The sequence below is a fragment of the Podarcis raffonei genome, chromosome 2 (assembly GCF_027172205.1).
Source record: "Podarcis raffonei isolate rPodRaf1 chromosome 2, rPodRaf1.pri, whole genome shotgun sequence".
NCBI lineage: Eukaryota > Metazoa > Chordata > Lepidosauria > Squamata > Lacertidae > Podarcis > Podarcis raffonei.
The window spans coordinates 30,382,369-30,409,348 of NC_070603.1; the positions used below are offsets into that span (position 1 = coordinate 30,382,369).

Consider the following 26,980-nt stretch of genomic DNA (forward strand, 5'->3'; position numbering starts at 1 on the left):
CAGACATTGACAGATCTAGAGTCTTTTTCTTTTTTTAAGTCACCTAAGCTCATGCCCATCATATCTTGTAAGGAATTTCATGTCAATATCAGTTAAGAAGGAACTCTGGTTAATGCTGGCAAAAAAACAAACAAACACAAAACAAAACATAGAAGGGGAAGAGATTGCAGTGTTGTGACTCCTAATCTTCTACTCTGTGATCTGCTTTTAAAATGGTGATTGTTTGTTTCTAGTTTCTGCTGGTTTTGCTCCTTAATTTGTTTTGTTTTTAGTTTGCATTTTCTCTTTGTTTTAGGTAGCTTATTTTGTACTGTGTCAATTTTGCTTAAGCCACCTTTGTGTAATTCTGTAGAAATGTGGCGTATACATTTATAAATAATACATTGTGTGAAGACTTTACATTTTTTCCTGAACCTACTGGGCAACAGTAAAGTAAGGCAATCAGACATAGGGGGACCAAACTTAGCCTATTTTCCCCTTCATTTTGAGCTTCCTTACAGAATCTCTTCCAGATGGACTGGTGACTTGGTTCAGGAGAACACAGAAAAATATGCAGATACACAAAAAATGTGTATAGAAATCATATAGAAATTCTCACCTCTGAAGGTGCAAGTCCAAGAATCCTTGAAAAAATCGCAGCAGATGAAGCTGGTATATTGTATCGCATTACCATTTTAACTTCGCTGCATATCATCTGATGAAGTCTTACACAGACTGTCATATACGAGTTCCAAGAGTCCTGCTGCAGCATGCTAAATTGTGAAATACTTTAATTACTGTGGGTGCAGAAAGCATTGCTTCTCTAATGCAGACTTTACCTCTGAGATTCTATGGAATGTGAATAATTATTGAAACTGTGCAGCCCTGCATGCAGATTATATGCATATGTGGCGGGGTGAAAAGATACTAGATTACTGGCAGAAGGAGAAACACATTTCATAATTTAATAACAAGAGCAAGGATAAAACTAGCAAAGAAACTGACAAATTGAGATCATTCACAATTAAAGAACTAGTAAAGCAGAGCTAAGGAAAACTTGTACTGTACTTAAGCGAATTAACACATCTAATTAGATTCTAAAGGCAGAGAGCATGCTATGAAAACTGAGGTAATAATGTTCTAGGTAATAATTGTAAGGACATAACTATTAAAATGATTCTTTAGAGACAGTTAAATGTTTTGTAATCCTTCTATAACTGTATCGCAATCTATATTCTCAGACTCCGTTTTGTGCTTTGAGGACTTTTTCCAGATAAGCATGTTTAAGGAAGGTATGTACAACTTTTACTTACCCATTCTGTGTATTACAGAGGATATTTATCACCATCTCCAGAAGCTTTTCTATTTCCTATAAAAGCAATAAAAATTAAGCCAGAGAACCAGAATCATTTCTTACTAGAATGTTGTACAAAACACCTTCAAATCATGCAAGAATGAAATTGATCTATCTGGTTACGTTCTTTGCTTACTAATCTCTCCTGCTTCAAAGCTCTTATTTAGGTTAGGGCTTTGGCTCAACGGTGGCCACTGCTCATTGGGTCTGGTGGGGCAGAAAGCAGGGCAGCTAATGAGAGGTGGAACTAATGGTAAACAGTTCTATAATAGGCACAGAGATCCAAGAGGTATTTTATGCAATGGCAGCCATGAATTGTGGAGTTGTCTCCAGCTGGCCAACTCCGGAGCAGTCTCACTCCAAACACGCCAAGCTGTTACCATCCAAAAGAATACGCAGCATCCTCAAGAATTTCCCCTTCAACCACCTGGGAACTAGTTCCACAAATACTTTTAGTCACATATTAACAGTGGATTGATATACACATTACTAAAGACCAAGTCCCACGGATTTAGATAAGACTTTCTTTCTGATTAAGTACGTATACAGTCAAACCTCGGTTCTCAAACACCTCCGTTATCATACGTTTCGGCTCCCCAACGCCGAAAACCTGGAAGTAAATGCTCCAGTTTTTTAATGTTTTTCAGACGCGGCTTCCGTTTTGAGTTTCCCTATTGAACTGAAGCTTCCACTTTCAGTTTTCAAACATTTTGGAAGTCAAATGGTCTTCCGGAACTGATTATGTTCGAAAACTGAGGTTTCACTGTAGTAGGGATATGGAACCTCAGGCCCTTGGGACTCTCCCCAAGCCACGCCCCTCATCTCGCCTTGCTCTATCCCCTCCTCACGTGCTTTTCCCTGGCTGTAATGCTTCCTTGAACTGTGATAATTTAGCCTCATTTGCCTAGTTGGGAGGATGGATGGGTTGGTATAGAAAACTGGCATTTGAATAGCTAGAATGTACCTTACTGTTCAGAAGTTACCTTATACAGTATCTGTTGTTTTACCAACTTTTTCCTCTGGTGCCGCCCACCACTGGCCTGTGGTCTCTGGAAGGTTGTCTATGTGGGAATTAGGCTCTCAGGCTGAAAAGATTCCTCACTCCAGAAGTACAGGATTTCAGCCTCAGTAACTTATTGATGCATTAAAATCAGTATAACTTATTAGATTTATTTATTTGCCAAATGAATTTGGCAATGTGGTTTGGAGTTATTAAAAAAGACCATTTGTGTTTTTATATTGTGATTTTATGTTGTAACCTCCCTGAGACCCGGGGGTATATGGCATCATACAAATTTAATAAACAATAATAATAATTTGGTTTTGAACTTTTTGTAGGTGTATCTTAACAATAACTATGGTTAGGTTTGTCAGGTTTGGAATCTATATGGTTTGAGTTATTAAGTGTTAGGTGTTCTTTTTAAAAAAACAGTGTTAAATTTTAAGATTGCTGCACCAAACAGCCCTAGGTATGATTAATGAAAGAGAAGAAAAGGCTGGAGTAGGGCATTCCCATGACACAGTCCTGACAGAGTAACCATGATTAGATTAGATTATAGATCAGTCAATACTAATCCTATACAGTTCTGATTAGGGAATCCATGGAATATCTATATAGTCATACCTTGGAATCCATTCCAGAAGTCCATTTGACTTTCAAAAGGTTTGGAAACCAAAGCAAGGCTTCTTATTGGCTAAAGGAAGCTCCTACAGCCAATCGGAAGCGGCAGAAGCCCCGTCGGATGTTCGGCTTCCAAATATTTCACAAACCGGAACATTCACTTCTGGGTTTGTGGCGTTCGGGAGCCAAAACGTTCGAGCACTAAGCTGTTCAAAAACCAAGGTATGACTATATATTTTAGGGAACACTATGTATGGACTATAACAAAGGTTCATTCCCCATAAAATATGCTGTTTCACTTAAGGCTGTTTTAATCAAGAGACCTCAATGTCCCTTTCATGCATAACAATTCTATGGCTTCTCATTCAAACTATCAGGATAAAGACCAGTGTTCTTTATTTTAAAAATAATGAGATCTGATTGATTGAAGGGTTACTGTGGGGAGCTGAGGTATTATAACTTGTGCTGGTGTGATCTTCTATAAATGAACCAGAATTAAACAACAAACCTCAAAGTTACGGTAAACGATTTGCAAATTCTTCAGTCGATGAAAGGTTCCTAGAAGACAATCTAACGGATAAGCAGAAAACTCGGAGATAAATTCAACCAAGTCCCCCAGAGGCAGCAGCGTGAACCATGACCTGAACAGTGCTCTGTCTCCGTTCAGCAAATGTTTCTTATTTTTCATTAGTGTAAGCAAGTGTCTACTAAAAAGAAAAAAAGAAAGAGAAAAAAGATAAGATATTCAATATATAGATCAGAATGGCAAATAAACAGAAATGGTGAGCAAGAGGATACTACAAAGTGAGTACACTCAAGTTTTTGCATGGTCAGGAAGATCAAAATGAAAAAGAAGGTGGCTGAAACCAGGATAAAAACCTTCAATCCCTCAGGAAAGTTGCTTGAACACCTTCTGTCCTCCAGCTTCTTGACTAGTTGTGGTTCCTTGCTGAGAATCTGACTTCCCTATGTGACCTTGGCCTGTGATTGGGCTTGGTTTCTCTTCTGTGATCTGACTTTGCTCTCTGGACTATTCTGCAAGTGGGTACCGGCTGCTGGCATCCTTATCCTTTGAAGCAGGACATAGCTTGACCACAATTGCCTATGTTTTTGGAACCCAAGATTGGACAACTACAATGTGCTCCAAGTGGGTTACCCTTGGAATTGGCCCAGAAGCTACAATTGGTGGAGAACACAGCAGGTAGATAAACTTGTGAAGTCAAAATGCTGCCAGCATATAATATACCTTACTTATGGGATCTGCACTGGCATCCAATCTGCTATCAGGCCAAGCTCAATATTTTGGTACTAATTTTTAAGATACAGCTCAGGACCTGGTTAAGAGGCCACCTTTTCTTAACGTACCCATTAGGTCTCCACCCCGATGTATTTTTTGAGAGGGTGGATGAATAAGGAGAGATATCTCAATTGCACAATGTAGAAGAGGAACAGAATAGGAATAGCAACCAGTCTCTCATGTACCACGGATTTTTGAAGGGCCTTTTGTATGTGCCACACATAATTGCGTCAGGGACTGGTGGGCACACTGGCACCTGTGAGTGCCACGTTGACCACAAGTCTACCAACACAAGAAAATCCTGATCTTAGATGGTTTCCTTTATTGTAAGAAACATTCCCATTCTACTTCTTGTCATAAGAAAACCTTTGGAAATCCTCTAAGGAAGGTAGTGAAGAAGACTACAAGTCAGGGAGGACAGGAGGCTTGTTCAAATCATGCCACTTTTCAGTGCAGTAAGTGAATGTGACTACTGATAATTTCAGAATGAAATAAAGTAACAAATACATTAAAAACTTACTTTTTATGTTCCTGTTTATTCCTGCATTCAACAAATCCAAGACCTTCCAGCCCTGCACACTTCTCTTCAGAGTCAAGCAGAGTATTCACAGGAACATGCTCAAGATCAACAGAAGCAGTAAATAGATGAAAAGCTGGGATTGTCCACAGCCACTCATTAATTTTTTCTTCGATACAATGATTGCAAAACCTCTTCAAATATTGTTCCACACTGAAAGAGAAATAAGAAACTAACGCCTACCAGTAAAGGATTTTTTCTAAATAAACAAAACCTGCATTAAAAGTACTTGTGCATGAAACCAAAGGCTTTGTGGTTCTCTGCATAGGGTGCTCTCTACAATATGTACTTCTGCATTTCTGATATAGAAATACATAGACCATTGCAACAGAAAGGTAATAACATAGTTGCCCCAAATTAATTTCTGGTTTTGTTGTATTTCTGCTGCATTCTGAATGAGGCACAGGAGCTGTTAAGGCCAGAACAATGGGCTTGGATTGAAAGTGTCTCTTTTGCAACTGCAACAAATCCAATGCAATGGAGGTCCCCAGTAGAAAAAGGCTTGGATACTTTTTTGCCAATCTCCAAGGCACATTTTACAGGAAGGAAACATCCAAAGGGAATCAGCAAAATCATCTCTTCCACTTCTGCCAGTAGCAGAACCAAGCCAGCTATCTTTAAAATTGCACACAAAAAAACGAGTCAAATTAAATTTTTCTGTTGTGTCTCATAAAGTTACTACTTTTTCTCTAGGAGTACGGCATGCTGAATATTTCAACTTACAAATTACAAAATGAGGAGTACTAAAAAGTTCAGAATTCAAAAGCTATTTTAATATAGTATAGTATGAGTAAAATTGCACACAAATCATTAGAATTGATTGTCAAGTATTATATATTAATATTATTTAGTTTTACGTGATGTTTTCAGAAAGCAAAACTGAAATTCCTTGGTTTTCCAAAAGCAGTTTCTGTGTTTCTTCATTTAATATACTTACCAAGCTAAATGGTGTCCCATCACAAAAATAGCTCAGTTGAATTCCTCACACCAAAAAAACATATTTTAAAGTATGGATAGGTAAACTAAGGCCCGGGGGCCAGATTCGGCCCAATCGCCTTCTAAATCTGGCCCGCAGACAGTCCGGGAATCCGCGTGTTTTTACATGAGTAGAATGTGTCCTTTTATTTAAAATGCATCTATGGGTTATTTGTGGGGCATAGGAATTCGTTCATATTTCCCCAAAAAAATATAGTCCGGCCCCCCACAAGGTCTGAGGGACAGTGGACTGGCCCCCTGCTGATAAAGTTTGCTGACCCCTGTTAAAGACTGCTCACTGAAGAAATTTGCAAAGGTTAAATTGCACCCCCTAAAATGACATACCCTGTTCTAGGAGGCAAAAAAATCAACAAGTGCATCTTTATGGAGATATAGCTCCTACTAGCACAATGGAAATTTCTCCCCTCTTACTCCCAAGGGTTGTTTTATTTGTCAATCAAAAATGCTTGTGCTGATAGAAAAATTATAATTGAATGACACTTAATTCCTCCTAAAGTATAGAATTATGAGCCTGTTGAAGTTTTGCATATCAGTGAACTGCTAAAACAATGTCACAAACTTGAAACACTAGTCATTTAATTAACACTAAACCTGAATTTTCAAATCCAAAATTACATACCGTAGCTCATGTGGAAACAGTTCTTTGAAAGATTTTGCTTCATCTGCTGGTGGTTTCTCCAAACAAAGAAGGCTACATAACTGCACCAGATCTTCTTTTGATGTTGGAAGTATATAATATTCTCCTAGTACAAGAATGATCACTGCCAGGCCCAGCTTATTTTTCTTTGTCTTGTTCCAAGATGGACAGCTTGCATTGTTCTGATTAAGGAGGGGATGGGCTGTTTCTCTTAAATAATTGAGAATTAACTGCTTGATCTAGAGAAAAGGATGAAAGCAATAAAAACCAACTCCACCTATTTTCTTTAGAAGACAATTACTTAATCTGAAATGCTTACTCAGATTATCATTAAATGGTTAGATTGGCACAGAATTCTGGCCACAAATCAGGGCTAATGCCATACATAAAACAGAAACCATTAGTTGCTTCCAGTGTCTTTAAAGGACATATCTGCCCAGGCTTTCCATGACCCATAAGTCTGGAACCAGTTTTATGCACCTGAACTAGATGAATTCCAGTTTTATTTTTTTATATGTATTTTGGAAGTTTTTACACTACTGTTTCATTGTTGTACAATATTAAAGATCATTAAAACATACACCACCTAAGAGACGTTTTAAAATATTACGCAGTTTATAAAAGTCTAGCAAATAAATAAATAAATAAGCAAGCAAGCAAACCTGTGCACAAGTGCATGCAGCTCAAGAAGTTCCCACTTTGTCCCTCTCTAGAGTTGGGTAAACAAACCATGGAGTAGCTACCTTGGCATTACATGTGAACCAGCACTCATGATTTGCTTCACACAACTGAACCATAACTGCCGATTTGCCACAAAGCTAAACAATGGAGTGGCTGACTTGTTTCCCCACTCTAGAAAAGGAGGAGCAAAGTGAGGAATACTTATACTCCCTGCACTACCACGCATGATTTGACTAACTATGGCTTATGGCCAGCATCAATGAAAATACTATGTCCAATAGCACATTCCAAAATAATTATTCTCCTCTATACAGAAAACAGTGACATTTACAGATGTGATGTGTCCATTCTTTATGCTTAGTACCAAGGAACCTTCTCAGTGCCCAGCATAAATAATATGCCAGCTGAAAAAGAACAGAGCCAGCAGTGTACCTAGGGTGTAGCGTGGGGGTATGTGGAGGGGCCATAGCCCCAGGCCCATGCTTTTTAGGGAGTATGAGCCAGGTGCCCCCATGCAGGGATCCCCGTCCTGCCCTGCCTGCTGGTGGGGGTCTCTGAGCCCTCTCACTCAGCCTGGCCCTGCTGCCGCCTCCCCAGCTCCCTTGCTGAATGGCCCAGTGTTGGGGGGGGGGTTTGCCTACCAAGGGCTGCATCAGGTAGGCAGGCAGGCAGGCAGGGGCGCAGCGTGGTCCAGCTTGGCACTAGCTGAGCTGGCGTGCAGGCTTCATGAATCCTCTGCATCCCATGCACCCAGGGGCATTGGCACCATGGGCTGACCTAGTGAGGTGGGTTCTGTTGATGGCACACACATGCGTGCTTGCATGCCCTAGGTGCCACAATGCCACTGAGTACCTTCTCTGCCAGTGCATTCCAAGTGAAGGTAGCAGCAATTAGTCCGGGGCTGTGTCAGCAGCTACCTAAGAGTATTGTCCCTCTAGCTCTGCAAAGGCTGCACAAAATGTTATAGATCCATCAGATTTATTACAGGCAACTTTGTATTAATGTGTTCAGTGTGTGCAACTGTGTATACCCACATTGCGCCTTACACAGAAGTGACCCAAAAAGTCACAAAAAGGGGCAGAACAGGGTGAGGCAGCGGCTGAACAGGGTGCTTGCATATATTTGAAACACTACTGAAAAAGCCTGAAATTTCATTTAAACATATGGTACCTCAGAATGTAGAAAATCTTGTTCTAGATAATTGCAACTTTGATTTACAATACCTCTTTTTCTCCAAACTGTAAATCAGTCCATTCCTTTGGCTTGTCCTCATATACCATTGGTTTCCAATTCACACAACAAAACTGATGGAACTGATGGATGAAGCTGCTGACATTGAGAGGAGTCCAAGTGTTCAATATACTGAAGAGACTTTCTAGCATCACCTTTGCTGCTATTTGTTTTCCTTTCACAACCTCTTTCTCTGTATTTTTAAACCCAGGAATGCTGTTCTTAATAGTATTCCAGAAAGTGTCAGGTGGTTTAACACATACTATATCGTCATACTGATGCCAATCTGTTAAAAAATATTTTAGGTTTCATTAACACAAGATCAGGTTTCAATAAATACAGGCGCCTACAGGCCCATAGCAAAAAAAGGTCATCCCTCTGGCAAATACCCTCTTCCCTCCCCTTGAACATATGGAAATCTCTTTCACTAATTGCTGGTGTCTGTTGCAAAACCCCAACCTGGAGGAGAAAAACCACACAGCTCCTTTCTGCCATGGGCAAACTCTTGAAGAAAAATAGATGTTATTTCCCTCCTGGGAGGGACCTGTGGGCACTGTTATACAGTGGTTTCACTCCTTCCTCCTGGGCCGTGTTCAGAAAGTAGTGTTACGGGATGAGTGTTCAGACCCCTGGGCTCTCATTTGTGGGGTGCCTCAGGGTTCTGTCCTCTCCCCCATGCTTTTTAACATCTACATGAAGCTGCTGGGAGAGATTATCAGGGGGTTTGGGTTGGGTGTTCATCAGTATGTGGATACCACCCAGCTCTACCTCTCTTTTAAATCAGACCCAGTGAAGGAGGTGAATGTCCTGTGTGAGTGTCTGGAGGTGGTTGGAGGATGGATGGCAGCTAACAAATTGAGGTTGAATCCTGACACGACAGAAGTACTGTTTTTGGGGGGTGGCAGCAGGCAGGTGTGGGGGACTCCCTGGTCCTGAATGGGGCAACTGTGCCCCTGAAGGAGCAGGTGCACAGCCTGGGAGTCATTTTGGACTCACAGCTGCTCATGGAAGTGCAGGTCAATTCTGTGTCCAGGACAGCTATCTACCAGCTCCATCTGGTACGCAGGTTGAGACCCTACCTGCCCACAGACTGTTTCACTAGAGTGGTGCATGCTCTAGTTATCTCCCGCTTGGACTACTGCAATGTGTTCTACATGAGGCTACCTTTGGAGGAGACCCGGAAACTACAATAAATCCAGAATGCGGAAGCTAGACTGGTGACTGGGAGTGGCCACCGAGACAATATAAAACCAGTCCTGAAAGACCTACATTGGCTCTCAGTACGTTTCTGAGCACAATCCAAAGTGTTGGTTCTGACCTTTAAAGCCCTAAACTGCCTCGGCCCAGTATACCTGAAGAACTGTCTCCAGTCCCATCGTTCAGCCCACACACTGAGGTCCAGCTCCGAGGGCCGTCTGGTGGTTCCCTCACTGCGAGGTTACAGGGAACCAGGCAGAGGGCCTTCTTGTTAGTGGCACCTGCCCTGTGGAACACCCTCCCATCAGATGTCAAGGAAATAAACAACTGTCTTACTTTTAGAAGACATCTGAAGGCAGTCCTGTTTAGGGAAGTTTTTAATGTTTGATGTTTTATCGTGTTTTTAATATTCTGTTAGAAGCCACCCAGAGTGGCTGGGGAAACCCAGCCAGATGGGCGATGTATGAATAAATAATACTAATAATAATTACTCCTGTGTGTTAGGACAAATGAAGGAGCAGCAGGAGGACTGGGTACCTTCCTTTCCCTTTATGTATCAATGTACATTTGCCATCCTCCATCCTCTCCTGTGATATTTGGACATCAAGACATATCGAGTCCCCATTGTGTGGCTCACTTCCACTCTCCCTCCTGCTGGCACTAGTCTGCTAGCCACAGTTAACACTATGCAAATTGTTCTGCCTGCAAAGCAGAGCCTTTGGAGGGAAAGCCTCAAGTGTTCCTTTTTCAGCTAACTGGCAGATTCACAGAAGGTAAACAAGTGCTGCATGGATTGTTTGCAGAATGGTTAGGCAAGTAGGTTGCATTAATGCCGAGTGTTTCTCTCTTTTCCACCCTGCCACTGCCATCTACATTCATACCACAATGCACACATCAAGAGAAAAAACATGAAGGCAGTGAATAAAGCACCTTCTGGTGGAAGGAATGGATATTAGATTCTTTGTCTACACCTGGTTCACATACTTGCAGTAATGGCTGGTGGGGCTGTATTGTTGACCTGGTACCCCAATGCCACACACCACTACGGATTATCGAGAGGGGAAGGGCAGGGGGGAATCTGCACAGTGGTGGAGTGATGGATTGGCTCTGTATTGTGCCCGCACTGAGCTCCCTTGCTCCCCCCCCTTCAATAACCAGCAGCGATGGAGGGAGTTGGGAAGTTACAGGTGAAACTCGAAAAATTAGAATATCGGGGGAAAGTTCCTTTATTTCCGTAATTCAACTTGAAAGGTGAAACTAATATATGAGATAGACTCGTGACATGCAAAGCGAGATATGTCAAGCCCTGATTTGTTATCATTGAGATGATCATGGCATACAGCTTATGAAAACCCCAAATTAACAATCTCAGAAAATTAGAATATTCAAGAAAATCAGCAAAACAAGGATTGCAAATCGAGCAAGGTTGGACCTCTGAGAAGTAGAAGCATATCTCACTTTGCATGTCATGAGTCAATCTCATATATTAGTTTCACCTTTTAAGTTGAATTACTGAAATAAATGAATTTTTCCACGATAGTCTAATTTTTCGAGTTTCACCTGTAGGTCAGCAATGCAGCCCCACCTCTGGATACTTGCAAATACTGCAGGCCTTTATGATGATGGAAATTTATTTCCACTCAATCCAATCATAATTTGAACATCTATGTGTTTACAGAAGAGAAATTAAGACTTTGTGTGACAAAATGTGCATGGTTTTCATTTAGCTAGCTCTTCCAAGTCTCTGTGCAATAGCTATTCCTGGTCTTCCCCCATGTCTCCCACTTAGCATGGAAGAAGGCTGCATCTACCGCTACTGGGGGAGTTTAAGAAGTATCAGTTTAAGAAAAATTGTGCATCCTATGCACAGTTCCTTGGAATTAAACGCAATTAAGCTCTGTATTGCTTACTTCTGAGTAAACATACATAGGATCATGATGTAAAGACACTAAATAAAGTAAAAGGGGTTTCTTGATAACTGAAGTAATGGAGAAACAATTACCCAAATTATGAAGCTGTAGACTTTTGCAATGTATGTACCAAGCATATATAAAGTCCCCTTACATTACTGCGTAATCCTAATGGCTAGCCCAATTATAATTGCTTTCTTCTCCCTAAATATTCCGTAAGTAGGAATGTTTGTTTGCTATTTTATAATGGTCTAAAGACCATTTGAAGTTCAATACATGAAATTTGATGTAAAGGACATTGCCTTCAGATGATTTCAGCAACTGCTAAGTAGCATGAACAAATACATATTTCCATTGACTTCCACGGAGGTGCTTTCTGAATTCCACTGCTTCCATGTTCATTTAATTAATAGCCATATTCATTGGAAAGTTCTTCCCCAAGCAAATGGGGAGTTTTATATCTCAGTTTGGCAGGAAACATTACCCCCACAGAGAGAAATAATGTCTACTGCCAAATCAGGAGGCTAGATCATACTACAGCAGCCCAACTTAGTAGCATCTGAATACTTTGGGTTACAACCCCTATCATCCCTGACCACGCTTGGTGGGACTGATGGGAACTGCAGTCCAATAGCATCTGGGGGGCTACAGGCTGGGCAACGCAGTAGTACAGCAGTCAAAATCACTAGCTCCTATTAGGCTTCTTAATGATGGTCTGCGACCCCAGATGCTGGCCTGAGAAATGAAGCGGTGTTCAAGCAGCCCTCCAATATTGGCCCTTCTCTCATCTATGATACTGTCATCTATACCTTCCTTCTAGCTACTTGGACTCTGTTCTACGTCTAGCACTTGTTCCAGAACTTTGGAAACTTCCATGGAGAAATGTTTTATATACCATTTCTGTTTTCTTGGGGACTACACAAACCCTGTTTATAAAGTATTACCAAAACGACAATCATACGGCAGAGATAGTTCCTTACCTGGGCCATATAGTAATGCTGACTCTATAAACAAAAAACGATTTACAATCATTCCTTTAGGACAAAGTTTGTAAATGAATTCCCACTCTCCGTCCTTCCCACGTGCAACATAGTATTTATAGGGAATTGGTTTTCGGATATTATTCTTATGAAGAGTTACACAGCCTTCCATTAGGTGACCATGCTCACCAAGATCCCTAGTATTTTAAAAAACAAAACACAAATGTACATCTTAGCAGTAAAGCATGACAATAGGCAAAACTTTTTCAACTAACTTTTATGGAAGGAGAGGTCTCCAAATATTTACTATTTAATATATAGTTATATGCCTTAAAACATAATGACCTGGAATAAAGTGTTGCTAGATCAGATATGCATACATACTAAATTAAGAAGACACATACACACAGACAGACAGACAGACAGACAGACACACACACACACACACACACACACACAACTCACCACTTTCCCCCCATGTTGAATGATACTATTCTAAACACTGGCCCCTATTTATACATGGTATTCTACTCTCAAGAGGTTAATAGTGGCACAATCTACAAAAGAATAATAGCTATTATTGCTATTATTGCAATAGTAGCTAGAGGGCAAGACTTCAGTAGCCTACATAGCATGTTGATGTGCATATAAAGGAAGGGATTCCTAGAGGAGATGTATGAGAGTTCACACAGAGACACATTATTCTCCCTTACAGTTGATCAAGTATTGGCCACATCACTCCATATTACAGGGTTTGCCTCCACCCCAGAGATACATCCAGTTACAATACTTCATTGTGGATCGAGGGCCCGACCCCCGCTATGTGAAATAAACACACAAGGACACGTGATATAAGGTTAATGGGCAAGAAAAGGCCACAACTTTATTGATTACAGCAGTGAAAAGGTATTGGCTTAGGCATTGGATGACTATAGGAGGTGGGTTTATTCAACAGTAGGTGGAGCCTGTTGATGCTAATCCAACTATAGGCTCACCCCTGATGTCACCGAGGGTCGTGCCATGGCCTCCCGCTGACTCGCTGTGGGACGATGACGACTGAGGAGGAGGCGGAGCTGGAGCCGCAGCATTAAGCTGCTAAACACGCCCCCCGGAGACACCTGGTTGGCTGCCTCCGGTGGGCGTGGGCGCCAGCCAGGTGAGGAGGGGCGGGGGCTAAGGCCCCCGGCCAGGGGCGGAGCTCGGGCTCCCGCCCACAACCACTCCCATCTCTTCCAGGGAGGAGAGTCTTTATCATCATGCAAACTTTACACACACACACACACACACACACACACACACACACACACAGAAAAATAGTGCTCAGAATGGCTTACAACAAGGAGAACAGCAAAACGTTTTTTAAAAAAGAGTCACAACTACCACTTCACAGTAACAAGGATAACAACAACATTTGTATGCTGCTGCATTTATTTAAAAAAACATTTCAGTACTATAAATGTAACATCATACCTCCTGGCAATAATAAAAATAGGAAGGAGTTTTACAGTTTCACCTTGCTAATGAGAGAATAAAAATGACGTTTCTTCTTTCTGTAATATCTTTCTCCTCTGGTCATCATGCTTAATTGGAGACATGTTTAAAAGTAGACATCTGTTCCCAATCAGCGTGGTTAATGAAAACTGCCTTATCTGAACTAGGGGGGAAATTAGTAACCACAGTTGGAAAAAGATAAAGCAAGAATGCTAGGACAGAGGTACTGAAAAAATCAAAGGGGAGACTAAATACCTTGCCAGATCTTATTATTTGTTACCATCATCTAGCACTTCTACATATAGCAATATTCTTTATGGCCCATGAATCCATTCCAAAGCTTGCATGAATGCACAAAATTGTACTCACTTTGTGAAAGTCATCTCACAGACATTTTCCTTCCAGTTAACATAGCCAGATATGCCTTGTGCCCTGACAAAAACTTTGTGCTTCCCAGGATCCAACTTGAAGTCCTTGGAAAGTATAGCATGAAAATATACTGTAACTCCTTCATCAGAACTCACATGGCTGCAACAGTGAAGAAAACAATGGTCAGTATAACATATTTTGGTGAATTTATGGACTACAATGTATCAGAACAGAAAATGGTTCCATGGCGTTGAAGAGTCCACACCACAACTCCATATGTTAGAGGAGAGGAGAGGGAGAAAACGACCAAGAAGAGACACAAAGTATCACTGTATGAATAAAATTATGTGTAGCAGTACATAAGCCGACAGACTTCTGCCCAAATAAGATGCAAAGACTTTAAACCAGCAAGGTTTAAACCAGCAAGCTACGCCTGGACTGGCATGGTACAACCTCAAGAGAAGCTGTGGCTGTCACCAATTTAATTAAGGGAGCAATCCAAACCCAAGATCCACTAGGATGAGCAATGTTTGGAACAGGCAATCTCCTACACCAACTGAAGGCTTTCATGCTGGCTTAGCCAGAGATATTCTAGGCAAGTCCTCCATCCTGGCTCAGCCAGCTGAACTGAGGCTTTTAGTCCTGGGGGGGGGGGCGCATGTTCCAGGGCATGTTGAGGGTGTGGAGAGGCAGATTTAACCTTATTCCAAACCTTTACAGAAATCATAGTATTTTAGAAATGGTGCTCATGAGATGTTGGTGGCACTGGGAAGATCTATAAACACTACATAGTGAAGCGTGATAGATGAGTATTTGTGGTAATTTCAGATTTAGTAAAGCTTTGTGTTTCTAACCTTTCAGATCAGAACTATGCAACAACTGCTACTGGCCAATTCAAATTTAATACCACTTTTGAAATAAACACAAATGCGCTATACCTCTGCTTGACTTCCTGGTTTGCCTGCTGCTTCTTAGTCTTTTCATCTTTCTGTTGCTTCTTTTGATTCGTAGCAGCAGAAGTCTTTCCCTTCTCAGACCCTTCTGATGGAGTTGTTGCTTCTTCTGGTTTTTTGCAGACATTTCCCGCTTTAGTCTGTTCTTCCAACTTGGCTTTCTGTAACATAGGCACATGTGATTCAAAATGTTTGAAAAAATGTACAGTGGTACCTCGGGTTACATACGCTTCAGGTTACATACGCTTCAGGTTACATACTCCGCTAACCCAGAAATTGTGCTTCAGGTTAAGAACTTTGCTTCAGGATGAGAACAGAAATCGTGCTCCGGTGGCACGGCGACAGCAGGAGGCCCCATTAACTAAAGTGGTGCTTCAGGTTAAGAACAGTTTCAGGTTAAGAAAGGACCTCCAAAACGAATTAAGTACTTAACCCAAGGTACCACTGTACTGGTCCCTTGTGGCTTGAAAAGGGGGGGGGGAGCTTAATCTTGTGCCCGGCTCCCAAGGAGAAAATTATGCTTGAGACAGGTCATCAGAAAGGGTTATTTTAGAAGTTTCCGCAAGATGGTGAGTGGACCGTGAATATGACAGCTCCTGTCAGATTTGGCCCTATGGAGCCTAAGGGGAAGAGTGCAAGGGCGATGCACCTCCCCAAAAAGCACCAAGAGGGGCACTGAGGTGTCTCGGGCTCCTGCGGCTCACTAACAGCTGCTCGGTACTGCCGGTCCCTGTCTTTGTGCCGAAAGGCGCGGAGAGTGGGGGGGGGGTGCCAGTGAGCTAGGCACCAATGTGGCTTCATAGAGAGCAAAGCCTCCAATCCAGCCATGAGCGGTTACCTTTTCAGAAGGCTGAAGCCGATTGATTTGGCAAAAAACGGGAATGTTAAAAGGAAGTCCACTCCAATTCCTGGTGATATGAGCATGAAATACATACAAGTGAAGTGTTGATGTAGTTCACGTTGGAAGATAAGTTAGCTAATGAATAATAAGGATTAAAAGATTTCACCAAGCTCTCAAGATTTTCTCTTTAAAAAAATACATTGAACTTGACTTGAATTTGAATCCATCCTATGTTGCAATTGAACTTGACTTTAAATGGAGGCTAAACCGGAGAAGGACTGCACTGTTATTGTATGGAAGAATATCACAAATTTCCTCTCAGGAAGAAAGATTGGACTGACCCTTTGAATAATAATAATTTATTATTTATACCCCGCCCATCTGGCTGGGCCTCCCCAGCCACTCTGGGCGGCTTCCATAGAAACCAAAATTACAGTAAAATATCACACGTTAAAAACTTCCCTGAACAGGGCTGCCTTAAGATGTCTTCTGAATGTCAGGTAGTTGTTTATCGCTTTGACATCTGCTGGAAGGGCATTCCACAGGGCGGGCGCCACTACCGAGAAGGCCCTCTGCCTGGTTCCCTGTAGCTTTGCTTCTCGCAATGAGGGAACCGCCAGAAGGCCCTCGGCACTGGACCTCAGCGTCCGGGCAGAACGATGGGGGTGGAGACGCTCCTTCAGGTATACTGGACCGAGGCCGTTTAGGGCTTTAAAGGTCAGCACCAACACTTTGAATTGTGCTCGGAAACGTACTGGGAGCCAATGTAGGTCTTTCAAGACCGGTGTTATATGGTCTTGGCGGCCGCCCCCAGTCACCAGTCTAGCTGCCGCATTCTGGATTAGTTGTAGTTTCCGAGTCACCTTCAAAGGTAGAGTGCATTGCAGTAGTCCAAGCAGGAGATAACCAGAGCATGCACCACTCTGGCGAGACAGTCCGCAGGCAGATAGGGTCTCAGCCTACGTACCAGATGGAGCTGGTAAACAGCTGCCCTGGACACAGATTTGACCTGTGCCTCCATGGACAGCTGTGAGTCCAAAATGACTCGCAGGCTGCGCACCTGGTCCTTCAGGGGCACAGTTACCCCATTCAGGACCAGGGAATCCTCCACACCTGCCCGCCTCCTGTCCCCCAAAAACAGTACTTCAGTACTTCTGAATTTATGCTACTTGTGGGAAAGAAGTTTTTAAGCTTTCAGAGTGCTGAAGACATCTAACCTAACGGAATTATAATTGTGGACTTTCTTTATTAAAAGGTAACAGCTGGTTAAAAAGCAAGATTATTAAAAAGGACTATAATATTCATTGCTACTAGTGGCCTAAATCAGATTTTCAAATAATTCAGTTTTATTTATACAGTATTGACAATTAAAAATTACTCTGATGTTAATGGATGTAAAGAAGAGGGTATACAATTGTTAAATCTGCTAACATTTGTTTTTGTGAGCAAAGTAGATGGGGGGGAAGGAAGAGGCTGGAAGTACTGGGTTATTTTATTGAGTCTAGTGAAACGGCCTTGACAAAGTACTGATAAAGCCAAAATAACACTTTCCCTGGTGGGAAAGGACTTTTTGTTTTGAAATTTAATCTTAGAAAGGAAGCTGGGAAACAGCAAGAGAACTGCCGCCCCATCTCAAATTAGAATTGGCAGAAAAAAATCTTAATGCTGAAACAAACCAGCAAAGCCGTAAGACAAGAGAAATATGAATTATTTGACTTACTTTTAGAATTTAAAAGAGAATTGTTCGATCAGACAAAAGAAATAAAGCAAAATGCTGATAAGGCAGCCTCTCAAGTTTGGGAAAATACTAATTTACTTTCAGAGGCTGTGGGACAATTTAAAGAAGTGAATGCACACACCACTAACGTGGGAAAGGCTGAGGTACGAGGTTTGAGGAAAATGCAAGGGAAAGTAAGGGTGGTCTATGACAAAAATGACACCTTGTGTGAATTGATTTGGGAAGCTTTGGCAGTGATGGAGATGAAGCAGGATGGGCAGGTAAAAGGTATGAGAGGCTACCATATGTGGTGGCAATGTAAAATTATTAAGAAGGCTTGGGAAGTGATACATAAAGATTTGAAGAGAATGTTGAAAATGACTTTTGTTTAAAAAAAACAGAAGCTATGATTCTGAAAGATACAGGACCTAATGGATTTACCATGCAAACGACTTTGTTCCTGCATCTGGGAATGGACACCAGGCCAAGACCAGCCCATCCCTATAGAAGGAAGAAGCCACCACCAAAGAAGATGAAGGAGATTGGCAAAACAAACTAATGAACTATGCAGGACATACTAGACAATTTGAAACCCTAGAAAGAAAAAGGACATTGTTTTCTTTTTTTAAAAAAAAGGGGGGGGAAACATTCAAGGCATATTTAGTATAGGCTTTTACATTAGTTGAACTTTTAAAGGTCACTTGTAACAACATGAATAAGGTTTTAAAATTGGATAGTTAAGAATATAAGATTTTGTGGACGTCCATGAAGAAGTATAAAATAATGGAGCCAGGAGGGGGAGTGGAGGGAAGTCAATTAAGATGTATGATTTTGATTGTGATGTTTGTTTGTTTTTTGGTTTTTTGTTATTATAAAATTAATAAATTGTAAATGTATATAAAAAGGGGCGGGGAGCTTAATCTTGTGCCCGGCCCCCAGTGAGAAAATTATGCTCGAGACAAAGTCATCAGAAGGGGTTATTTTAGAAGCCATGGACTGGGCGGGTGGGATATCTCTGTTAGGATATTTCCGTTCCACCTTAAAAGGGAGCAGGATGTTTGCATAACAGCCTGCGTAAGTTCCTGTCTCACAGGATGTTTATGTTGTAAGTTCGTTTCGTTTTTGCCTGTTTTGCCTGAGCAGTCGGAGGAGACGGTCATGATTTCTTTGTTCTGACCAATGCCTAATAAACTGTAAATATGCATGTTCTGCTCTCTGCTTGTGCAACTTCCTGCTGTGTGAATTCTGCTGATATAGTGTGCACTAAGCCTGAGGCTTAGTGTCGCTGAATTGCTGATATTGCCTGACTACGGAAGAAGTCTTTGACGTCCGGCACCGAGCTTGGGGGCTCAAATGGACTCTTATCTCCCTGGCAGTATCCCAACAACAGGTTTCGGGCCCAGATTCACGGCACTTGCAGAAGAGTAAGACAGCGACAGACTGCTGAAAGGTATGTTGGAAAAGCGAAAGCAGAGGCTTTTCTGTTTGCCGCGGAAGAAGGCCTTTGATGTCCGGCAAAGACTAATTGGCCTGGGAGCCGAGCCAGAGGCTTCGTGATTTATGGGTGCCAAGATAAGGAGTCTCTGAAGTGAAGAAGACTCACGGCTGGCGTTAAGAGGTGGAATGGAGTTTTTCCAAGCCTCTGAAGCTGCTGAGTGCCCAAAATTAAATCGGGACAATTATGAGACCTGGGCTAAATGGTGTGAGAGTTTGCTGCGTCAGTTTGGAGTCTGGCATACTGTATTTGAGGCCACTCCAGTTCCTCGGACAGAGAAATGGCAGGCCCAGGATTCGAAGGCCGTGGATATCATTGTCTTATCCGTCTCTCTGGAGGAAATAAAGACGCTTGCTGGAAATCTCACGGCACGTGACATGTGGGATGCTTTGAAAAGGGCCCACCAGCCAATAATCCCAGCCCAGTGTTTGAATGCATCGGAGGTCCTGGCTGTTTCCCAGAATGCGAGTGAATGCAGAGATGCCGAGGGCACCGGTTGCAAGCTGCAGGGGGAGCTGACTGTGATGTCATCCCAGGCAGCATTCCAGCCTCCAGGGGGAGCCAAGGAGTCGGCAGCTGAGAGCTCTGTTTCCCGTGAGAACCAAGGTCAGAGCCTTTGCAGAGGCCGGAAGACCAGATGTAAACAGAGCAAGATGCTTGCAGGTGGCCAGGAGCAGGGGGGCAAGTTGCAACAGCCCACGCCAGTGGAAAACAAGGCTATGTTAGCTGGCACAGCTCCACCAAAGGCTAAAGGCACGTCTGATGGCCAGGAGCAGGGGGGCAAGTTGCAAAAGCCCTCGCCAGTGGAAAACAAGGCTATGTTTGCTGGCACAGCTTCACCAAAGGCTAAAGGCAAGCTGCAAAAGCCCACGCTGGTGGAAAACAAGGTTTTGTTTGCCAGCAAATCTGCTTCGAAGGGGAAGGCCAGGTTTATTGTTGACTCTGCGGCCACGCGCCATCTCACCAAAGACCGCCATCTGTTTGTCTCCTTCACACCTCAAGATGGAGAGGTCCAGCTGGCTGATGGAAGGACTTTGCAAGCTACAGGAGTTGGAACTGTGAAACTTGAAAGTCTGCATACTACGATTAGTAATGTTCTTTTTGTTCCAGGAGCTGTGGACAATTTGATAAGTGTACCACAGCTGACTAGGCGTGGTTTTGAGGTATCCTTCAAGAAGACTATCTGTGTCATCAGAAAAGGCAAAGAGGACATGTGGCATGCAAAGTTGATGGATGGTTTGTTCTGTGTAACTTATGATGACAATGGTGTTGCTATGTCTAATGCTGATACTTGTTGTGTTGCACAAACTAACAAGGTTCTTCATGCAGGTTGCATTCATGATGCACATCGAAGGTTTTGTCACCTCTCTTGGCAAGCGCTAGCCAAGATGCCTGGGTTGGTTGAAGGTTTGGACATCAAACCTTGCAAATATCACATGAAATGTGTATCTTGTGCAGAGAACAAGGTGAAGGTTGCTCCGAAAGGCAAGGAGTCTAGCAGGCAGGCTTCCAAACCCTACCAGCTAGTTCACGCAGACCTGGTAGGCCCTCTAGCGCCCTCTTTGGGAGGAGCAAGGTACTTCATGGTTCTAATTGATTCTTTTTCCAGGTACATTCATGTGTTTATGCTCGAGCAGAAATCGCAAGCATTTCCTAAGTTCAAGGCATTCTGTGCTTGGTTGGAGAATGCTCACGGTAAACGGATTGGTTGTCTGTTTACTGATCGAGGCGGGGAGTTCACTTCTCAGCAGTTTGAAGCTTTCCTGACTGAGAAGGGAATCCAGCATGACTTGTCAACGCCTAGATCGCCATGGATGAATGGGCTTGCGGAGAGAGCAAATCAAACGTTGCTGCAAGGAATAAAAACCTTGTTGCATGATGCCAACCTCCCTGAGAAGTTTTGGGGGGAGGCTCTCTCGAATTTTGTTTACAGTTTTAATCGCAGACTGTCATCACCTATTGGTTGCACTCCCTATGAGAAGATGTTTGGTAAGAAACCTAATGTCAAGCACTTGAGAATCTTTGGTTCTGACATGTGGGTACACACCCCACAAAGCAACAAGCTTGGGAAGCGTGGGGCACATGGTTTGTTCATGGGGTACGAAAAAGGTGCATACAGGGTATGGATGACTAACTCTAAATCCATAAAGTTCACAAGGAGTGTTGAGTACAATCCTAAGTGGGGGGAAAATGTGGGAATTTTCCAGAGTTACCCAGAGGAGGATGAAGGTGATGTGAAGAAAGCAGATCATGCTGAGAAAGCTGAGGAAACTGAGGATGATGATGATGATGATGATGATGATGATCAGAGTTCGGATTCCAGTTCAGTGGGCGGCGCTGCTGCTGCTGTCAGTGACAGTGATGACACAGCAGACTACAAGAGTGCAAAGGCCTCAGTCAGACCATCTGATGAGTCTGACAATGAACTGGAAGAACCACTGTTCACCATTGGTCACTTTTCTCCTAAGAAAGAAGAGATGAGTCCAGAAGACTTGCGTCTGGTTCGCAGGTCTGAAAGGGCGACCAAAGGCAAACCTCCCAAGAGATTTGCTGATGAGTTTGCTAAGATGGCAACTGCTGTTCTTAGTAGCTCAGAGAAGGTGTGGGAACCTTCTAGCTTCAAAGAGGTTCAGGAGTTAACCTCTAAAGATGCTGAGCCTTGGCTTAATGCCATGAAGGCTGAAGTTGATTCCTTAAACAGGAACCAGACTTGGGAACTGGTACCGGTAGTCCCAGGGATGAGACTGGTTGGCAGCAAATGGGTCTTCAAGGCCAAGACAGACCAGAATGGCAAGGTTGTCAGACACAAAGCCAGATTGGTTGCCAGAGGTTTTTCACAGGTACCAGGGCAGGATTACCACGAGACCTACTCACCCACGGTCAAATATGAGAGCATTCGACTGATGCTCAAGATCGCTGCGGAGGAGAAACTGCATGTTTCCCATCATGACATAAATACAGCTTTTTTGTACGGGATTTTGGGGGAGGAGCTGTACATGCTTCCACCTGATGGAATGCAGATACAGAAGGGAATGGTCTGTAAACTGCGGAAATCCTTATATGGTCTCAAGCAGAGTGCCAGGTGTTGGAACACAAAACTCACTGAAACGTTGCTTTCTCTAGGTTTTCACCAGGGCAAAGCTGATCCATGTGTGTTTGTCAAGGAGGAGGGGCAAAACAAACTGTATTGTTTATGTTTTGTTGATGATCTTCTGATGTTTTGGAAGAATCAGGCTTTCTACCAAAGCACCCTAGCTCAGCTGAAAGAGCACTTTGACATGAAGGATCTTGGTGAGGTATCCAACTATCTTTCTCTGCAGGTGGAGAGGGACCAAGCAGGTAATTTTCTGGTACACCAAACACAGAAAATTGCTGATGTATTAACCAGGTTGAATTTGGTTGATGCAAACCCAGCAGACACACCGATGGTGACAAGTTACCAGGTAGATAGTACTGCTGAAGCGTTTTCTGACACAACGCTGTACAGATGCATTCTAGGCAAGTTGAATTTCATTGCTAGATGTTCGAGACCTGACATTGCTGTAAGCACTAACCTGCTTAGCAGACATGCTAACAATCCTACTGTTCAGGATTGGAAAGCTCTGAAGCGCATAGCCCGGTATTTGAAAGGGACTATGCACTACAGGCTGAGGTTCACCAGTCAGAAGACAGGAGGTCTTGAAATCTTTGCAGATGCAAGTTTTGGAAGTGACACCACGGATGGTACAAGCACTTCTGGAGTATGCTACATGTACAACCACTGCCTGTTTGACTGGTTGTGCAAAAAGCAGACGACAGTTAGCCTAAGTTCCTGTGAAGCAGAACTCAATGCTCTGTCATTTTCACTCATGGATTGTGAATGGTTGATGCAACTGTTTAAGGACATTGGGGTTTCTGTGAAATGTCCTATACAAGTGTATCAAGACAATAGATCTTGTTTGGCTTTGCTGAACTCGGAGAGTTGCAAGCAAAGGACCAAGTACTTGCAGATTAAACTACATCGTGCAAGAGAGTGTATTCAGAAAGGACTCATTCAGGTGTCCTACATGCCAGGAAATGAAATTCCTGCTGATCTGTTGTCTAAGGTTGTTAACAGAGAACAACTGAAGGTTTACGCACAAAGGTTGCAATTGGGTTGAACCACAGGTACTACAGGTTACACGGAAAGGGGGAGGATGTTAGGATATTTCCGTTCCACCTTAAAAGGGAGCAGGATGTTTGCATAACAGCCTGCGTAAGTTCCTGTCTCACAGGATGTTTATGTTGTAAGTTCGTTTCGTTTTTGCCTGTTTTGCCTGAGCAGTCGGAGGAGACGGTCATGATTTCTTTGTTCTGACCAATGCCTAATAAACTGTAAATATGCATGTTCTGCTCTCTGCTTGTGCAACTTCCTGCTGTGTGAATTCTGCTGATATAGTGTGCACTAAGCCTGAGGCTTAGTGTCGCTGAATTGCTGATATTGCCTGACTACGGAAGAAGTCTTTGACGTCCGGCACCGAGCTTGGGGGCTCAAATGGACTCTTATCTCCCTGGCAGTATCCCAACAATCTCCCCCCAGTATTTTGTTTTCACGTAAATGAATCTCTTCTTTCAGCAGCCTCTGGTGAATCCTGGTGGTAACACCTGGCTCTTCACTGGGTCAGGTTGGATGGGCTCCCTCTAAGTATTTTCCTCCACTGTGGCCCAGTGCGCTATGCAACTAGATCAGACAAGCTAGCATGTGATCCCTTAAGCCCCTCCCCAATGCACTTATGCAACATAAAATCAGGGGAATTGGGAGGACAGAAAAGGACAGCTTCCTTTTCAATCCCTCAGTGAATCTTACAGCCCTGGGCAACAAAGGAAAGATTCTGAAAGGGAACCATCCAGTCCAGAGCAGGGAGCTTGTCTCCATTAGGATAAATGAACCCCTTTTAAAAACAAAAGCTCAATCCTGGCACCTGAAGAAGCTTTAGCAAACAAGGGACTAACCCATCTTTTAACACCAGGGACATTGGGGAAGGATGACAAGGATGATTTGTTCACTGTATTCCTCTCACTGCTGCTTCTTGCCCCATGCCTGATAAATTCAGCAGGGGCAGGATTATTTTGCCTGGGGCCCCCTGAAACCTGGAGCTGATTCGGTCTGTTAGTACTATTTGAATTTCTCGGCAGCTTTTGATACCAAGCACAGCACCTTTTGAGAGTACCATTCTAGGATGAAATTAACAGGTAACAGTTCTGCAGTGGTTCTAGTCCATCCTGGATTGTAGATTCCAGAAGATGGTGCTAGGACTGGCTGTGTTGGTGGATTTGCTCCATGCCAACCTCCATGCTGCCTCGCCCTTCTTTCCCCAGTAAGCAGCAGCGGCACAGCTGTCAGGAGATCAGGTAAGTGGCGTCAGCCCACCACAAAGTCCATTACCGCCTGCAGGACTCGATACTGCCTTCTACTCTGTTCAACAACTGCATGAAACGACATGGGGAGGTCATCTAGAGATGTAATTTCTACTTTCATTAATAAGCAAATGGATGACATGCAGCTTGGACTCTCCTATTCAGGACAACACCCAAGAAGGCAATGGAAGCAGACATATGCCCACACAACAAGGAATAGGAATCAGGCAACATACCTTTGAAACCGAAGCACTTGTCTGTTGCTTGGTCTCTTCAACTTTTTTCTTACGACCCGGGCTCACTTCCGATTCAGACGAAGTTGTCTTAATTTCCTGATTTTGATCTTCTGTACTTGATTTTGCAACTTTATTTTCGGAAGATTTACCAGTACAGCGAGGGTCCAAAGATACGTTCTCTGCATCTCCATCAGAATTAGGTTGTGTGGCCACCAAAGTCTGAGTATCTGATATATTTCCCTGAGACAGATCAGTTGCAGTAGAGCTTGTCTTACTTTGTTCTTTACTAGAACCTGTCTGTTCACCAATTACATCATTCTTTTCAGAGCTTTCCTCCTCCATCTTCTCTTCTGCAACTGCAGCACCAACATGCTGGTCTGCTGCACCATTATTACTATCCTGACTCTTGGTATCAATATCACCAACTGCTAGACTCTGATTTATGTCTAAGGGGCTACTTTTAATCTGACCTCCACTGTCACCAGCTGACTCCTTGTCTGATTTGGTCAATTCATCTTCTGGGCCTTGACTTTCCTTTGGTTGGTTTTTTGCATCTGTCACTTCAGGGCTAAAGTGATCAAGACTTGGTGCTGCTGAACTAAAACAGCTTGTCAAGGATGTCATCGAGGAGTCCTGAACTTCAGCATCTGAGGGACGCCTTTTCTTTTTCTTCTTCTTTTTCTTCTTCTGCATGATGGAGAACAAAAAACAACAATAACATCCACCTCTTAAAATGGAGAAACCCTACTTTTAAAGGTTCAGAGATAAAGCAAGAATAGATCATTCACCCTACATCCTCAATATTAACCTTCCCAGCATATGCCTCCACTCTTAGCTATCAAAATCAGAACTGGAAAAGACCTAGGCACATCCGTTATTATTACAGTGGTACTTTGGAAGTCAAACATAATCCGTTCTGGAAATCCGTTCAACTTCCAAAATGTTCGGAAACCAAGGTGCGGTTTCTGATTGGTTTCCGAATGCGGAGGCATGCCAGAAACAATAGCGGAAGCTGTGTCGGACGTTTGGGCTTCCAAAAAAGCGTTCAAAAACCAGAACACTCACTTCTGGTTTTCGATCATTCGGGAGCCGGAACGTTCAACTCCCAAGGCATTCTGGAGCGGAGGTACGACTGTACAGTGGTACCTCAGGTTAAGTACTTAATTCGTTCCGGAGGTCAGTACTTAACCTGAAACTGTTCTTAATCTGAAGCCCCACTTTAGCTAATGGGGCCTCCTGCTGCCGCTGTGCCGCTGGAGCACAGTTTCTGTTCTGCCGCTGGAGCACAGTTTCTGTTCTCATCCTGAAGCAAAGTTCTTAACCTTCTGGGTTAGCGGAGTCTGTAACCTGAAGCGTATGTAACCTGAAGCGTATGTAACCCGAAGCGTATGTTACCCGAGGTACCACTGTACTACTAATTACTTGTCCTTCAATCCATGGCAAGGAGCACCTCCTATCAACTGGTTGGTATGCAATTATGCACTTTCCTGGACAGAAATAACTTTCTGCTATGACTCATGCATTGCTGAACTCAAGACTGGATTACTGTAATATGCTCTTTGTGGAGCGTCCCTTGAAACTGGACCTGAATCTGAAAATGGAACATAATGCACCCATGGCTGCCATTTTCCATGGGTGAGAAAACCTAGCTTTCATAGGAAGCTGCCTTAGATTGAATCAGGCCATTGGTCCATCCAGCTCAGTGCAGTGGCAGTAGCTCTCCAGGATTTTGGGCAGGGTTTTCTATTTGCAAGAACTAGTCAAGGATTCTGACAAAAATGCATTTTTCCAATCAGCAAATCACAGCAGACACTTGACTGGCAACTGATACTTCAGACCAATTCACTTAATTACTCACTGCACATAGGAAAAACTACCTGCTGCAGGCTTGAGCATGGGCTGCTGCCCTCATATAGGTCTGGTTTCTCCTTTTTCCTTTTTCTGGAAGGAGGGTTATCATCCTCATTCAACTCATTCCAGTCAACATCGTTCTCAACTTTTACTGCCTGTTGAAAAATAGCCTTGCTTTCAGAGAGCTTAGCA

The 26,980-nt window shown here is 43.0% G+C and overlaps 1 protein-coding gene across 1 annotated transcript in view; it reads right to left on the bottom strand.

Annotated features, from left to right (window-relative positions):
- The window catches only part of LOC128407329 (E3 ubiquitin-protein ligase RNF213-like), a 98,028-nt gene that overhangs the window by 63,852 nt on the left and 7,196 nt on the right, over positions 1-26,980 (bottom strand). Inside the window, exons 4-14 of the mRNA XM_053375552.1 lie at positions 26,815-26,943; positions 24,938-25,624; positions 15,258-15,433; positions 14,320-14,478; positions 12,460-12,656; positions 8,366-8,658; positions 6,444-6,700; positions 4,772-4,981; positions 3,463-3,658; positions 1,293-1,348; positions 599-752 (exon numbers count right to left, since the gene is read on the bottom strand). Of these exons, the coding sequence (XP_053231527.1) occupies positions 599-752; positions 1,293-1,348; positions 3,463-3,658; positions 4,772-4,981; positions 6,444-6,700; positions 8,366-8,658; positions 12,460-12,656; positions 14,320-14,478; positions 15,258-15,433; positions 24,938-25,624; positions 26,815-26,943 (2,514 nt within the window). The remainder of the gene's footprint in view (positions 1-598; positions 753-1,292; positions 1,349-3,462; positions 3,659-4,771; positions 4,982-6,443; positions 6,701-8,365; positions 8,659-12,459; positions 12,657-14,319; positions 14,479-15,257; positions 15,434-24,937; positions 25,625-26,814; positions 26,944-26,980) is intronic.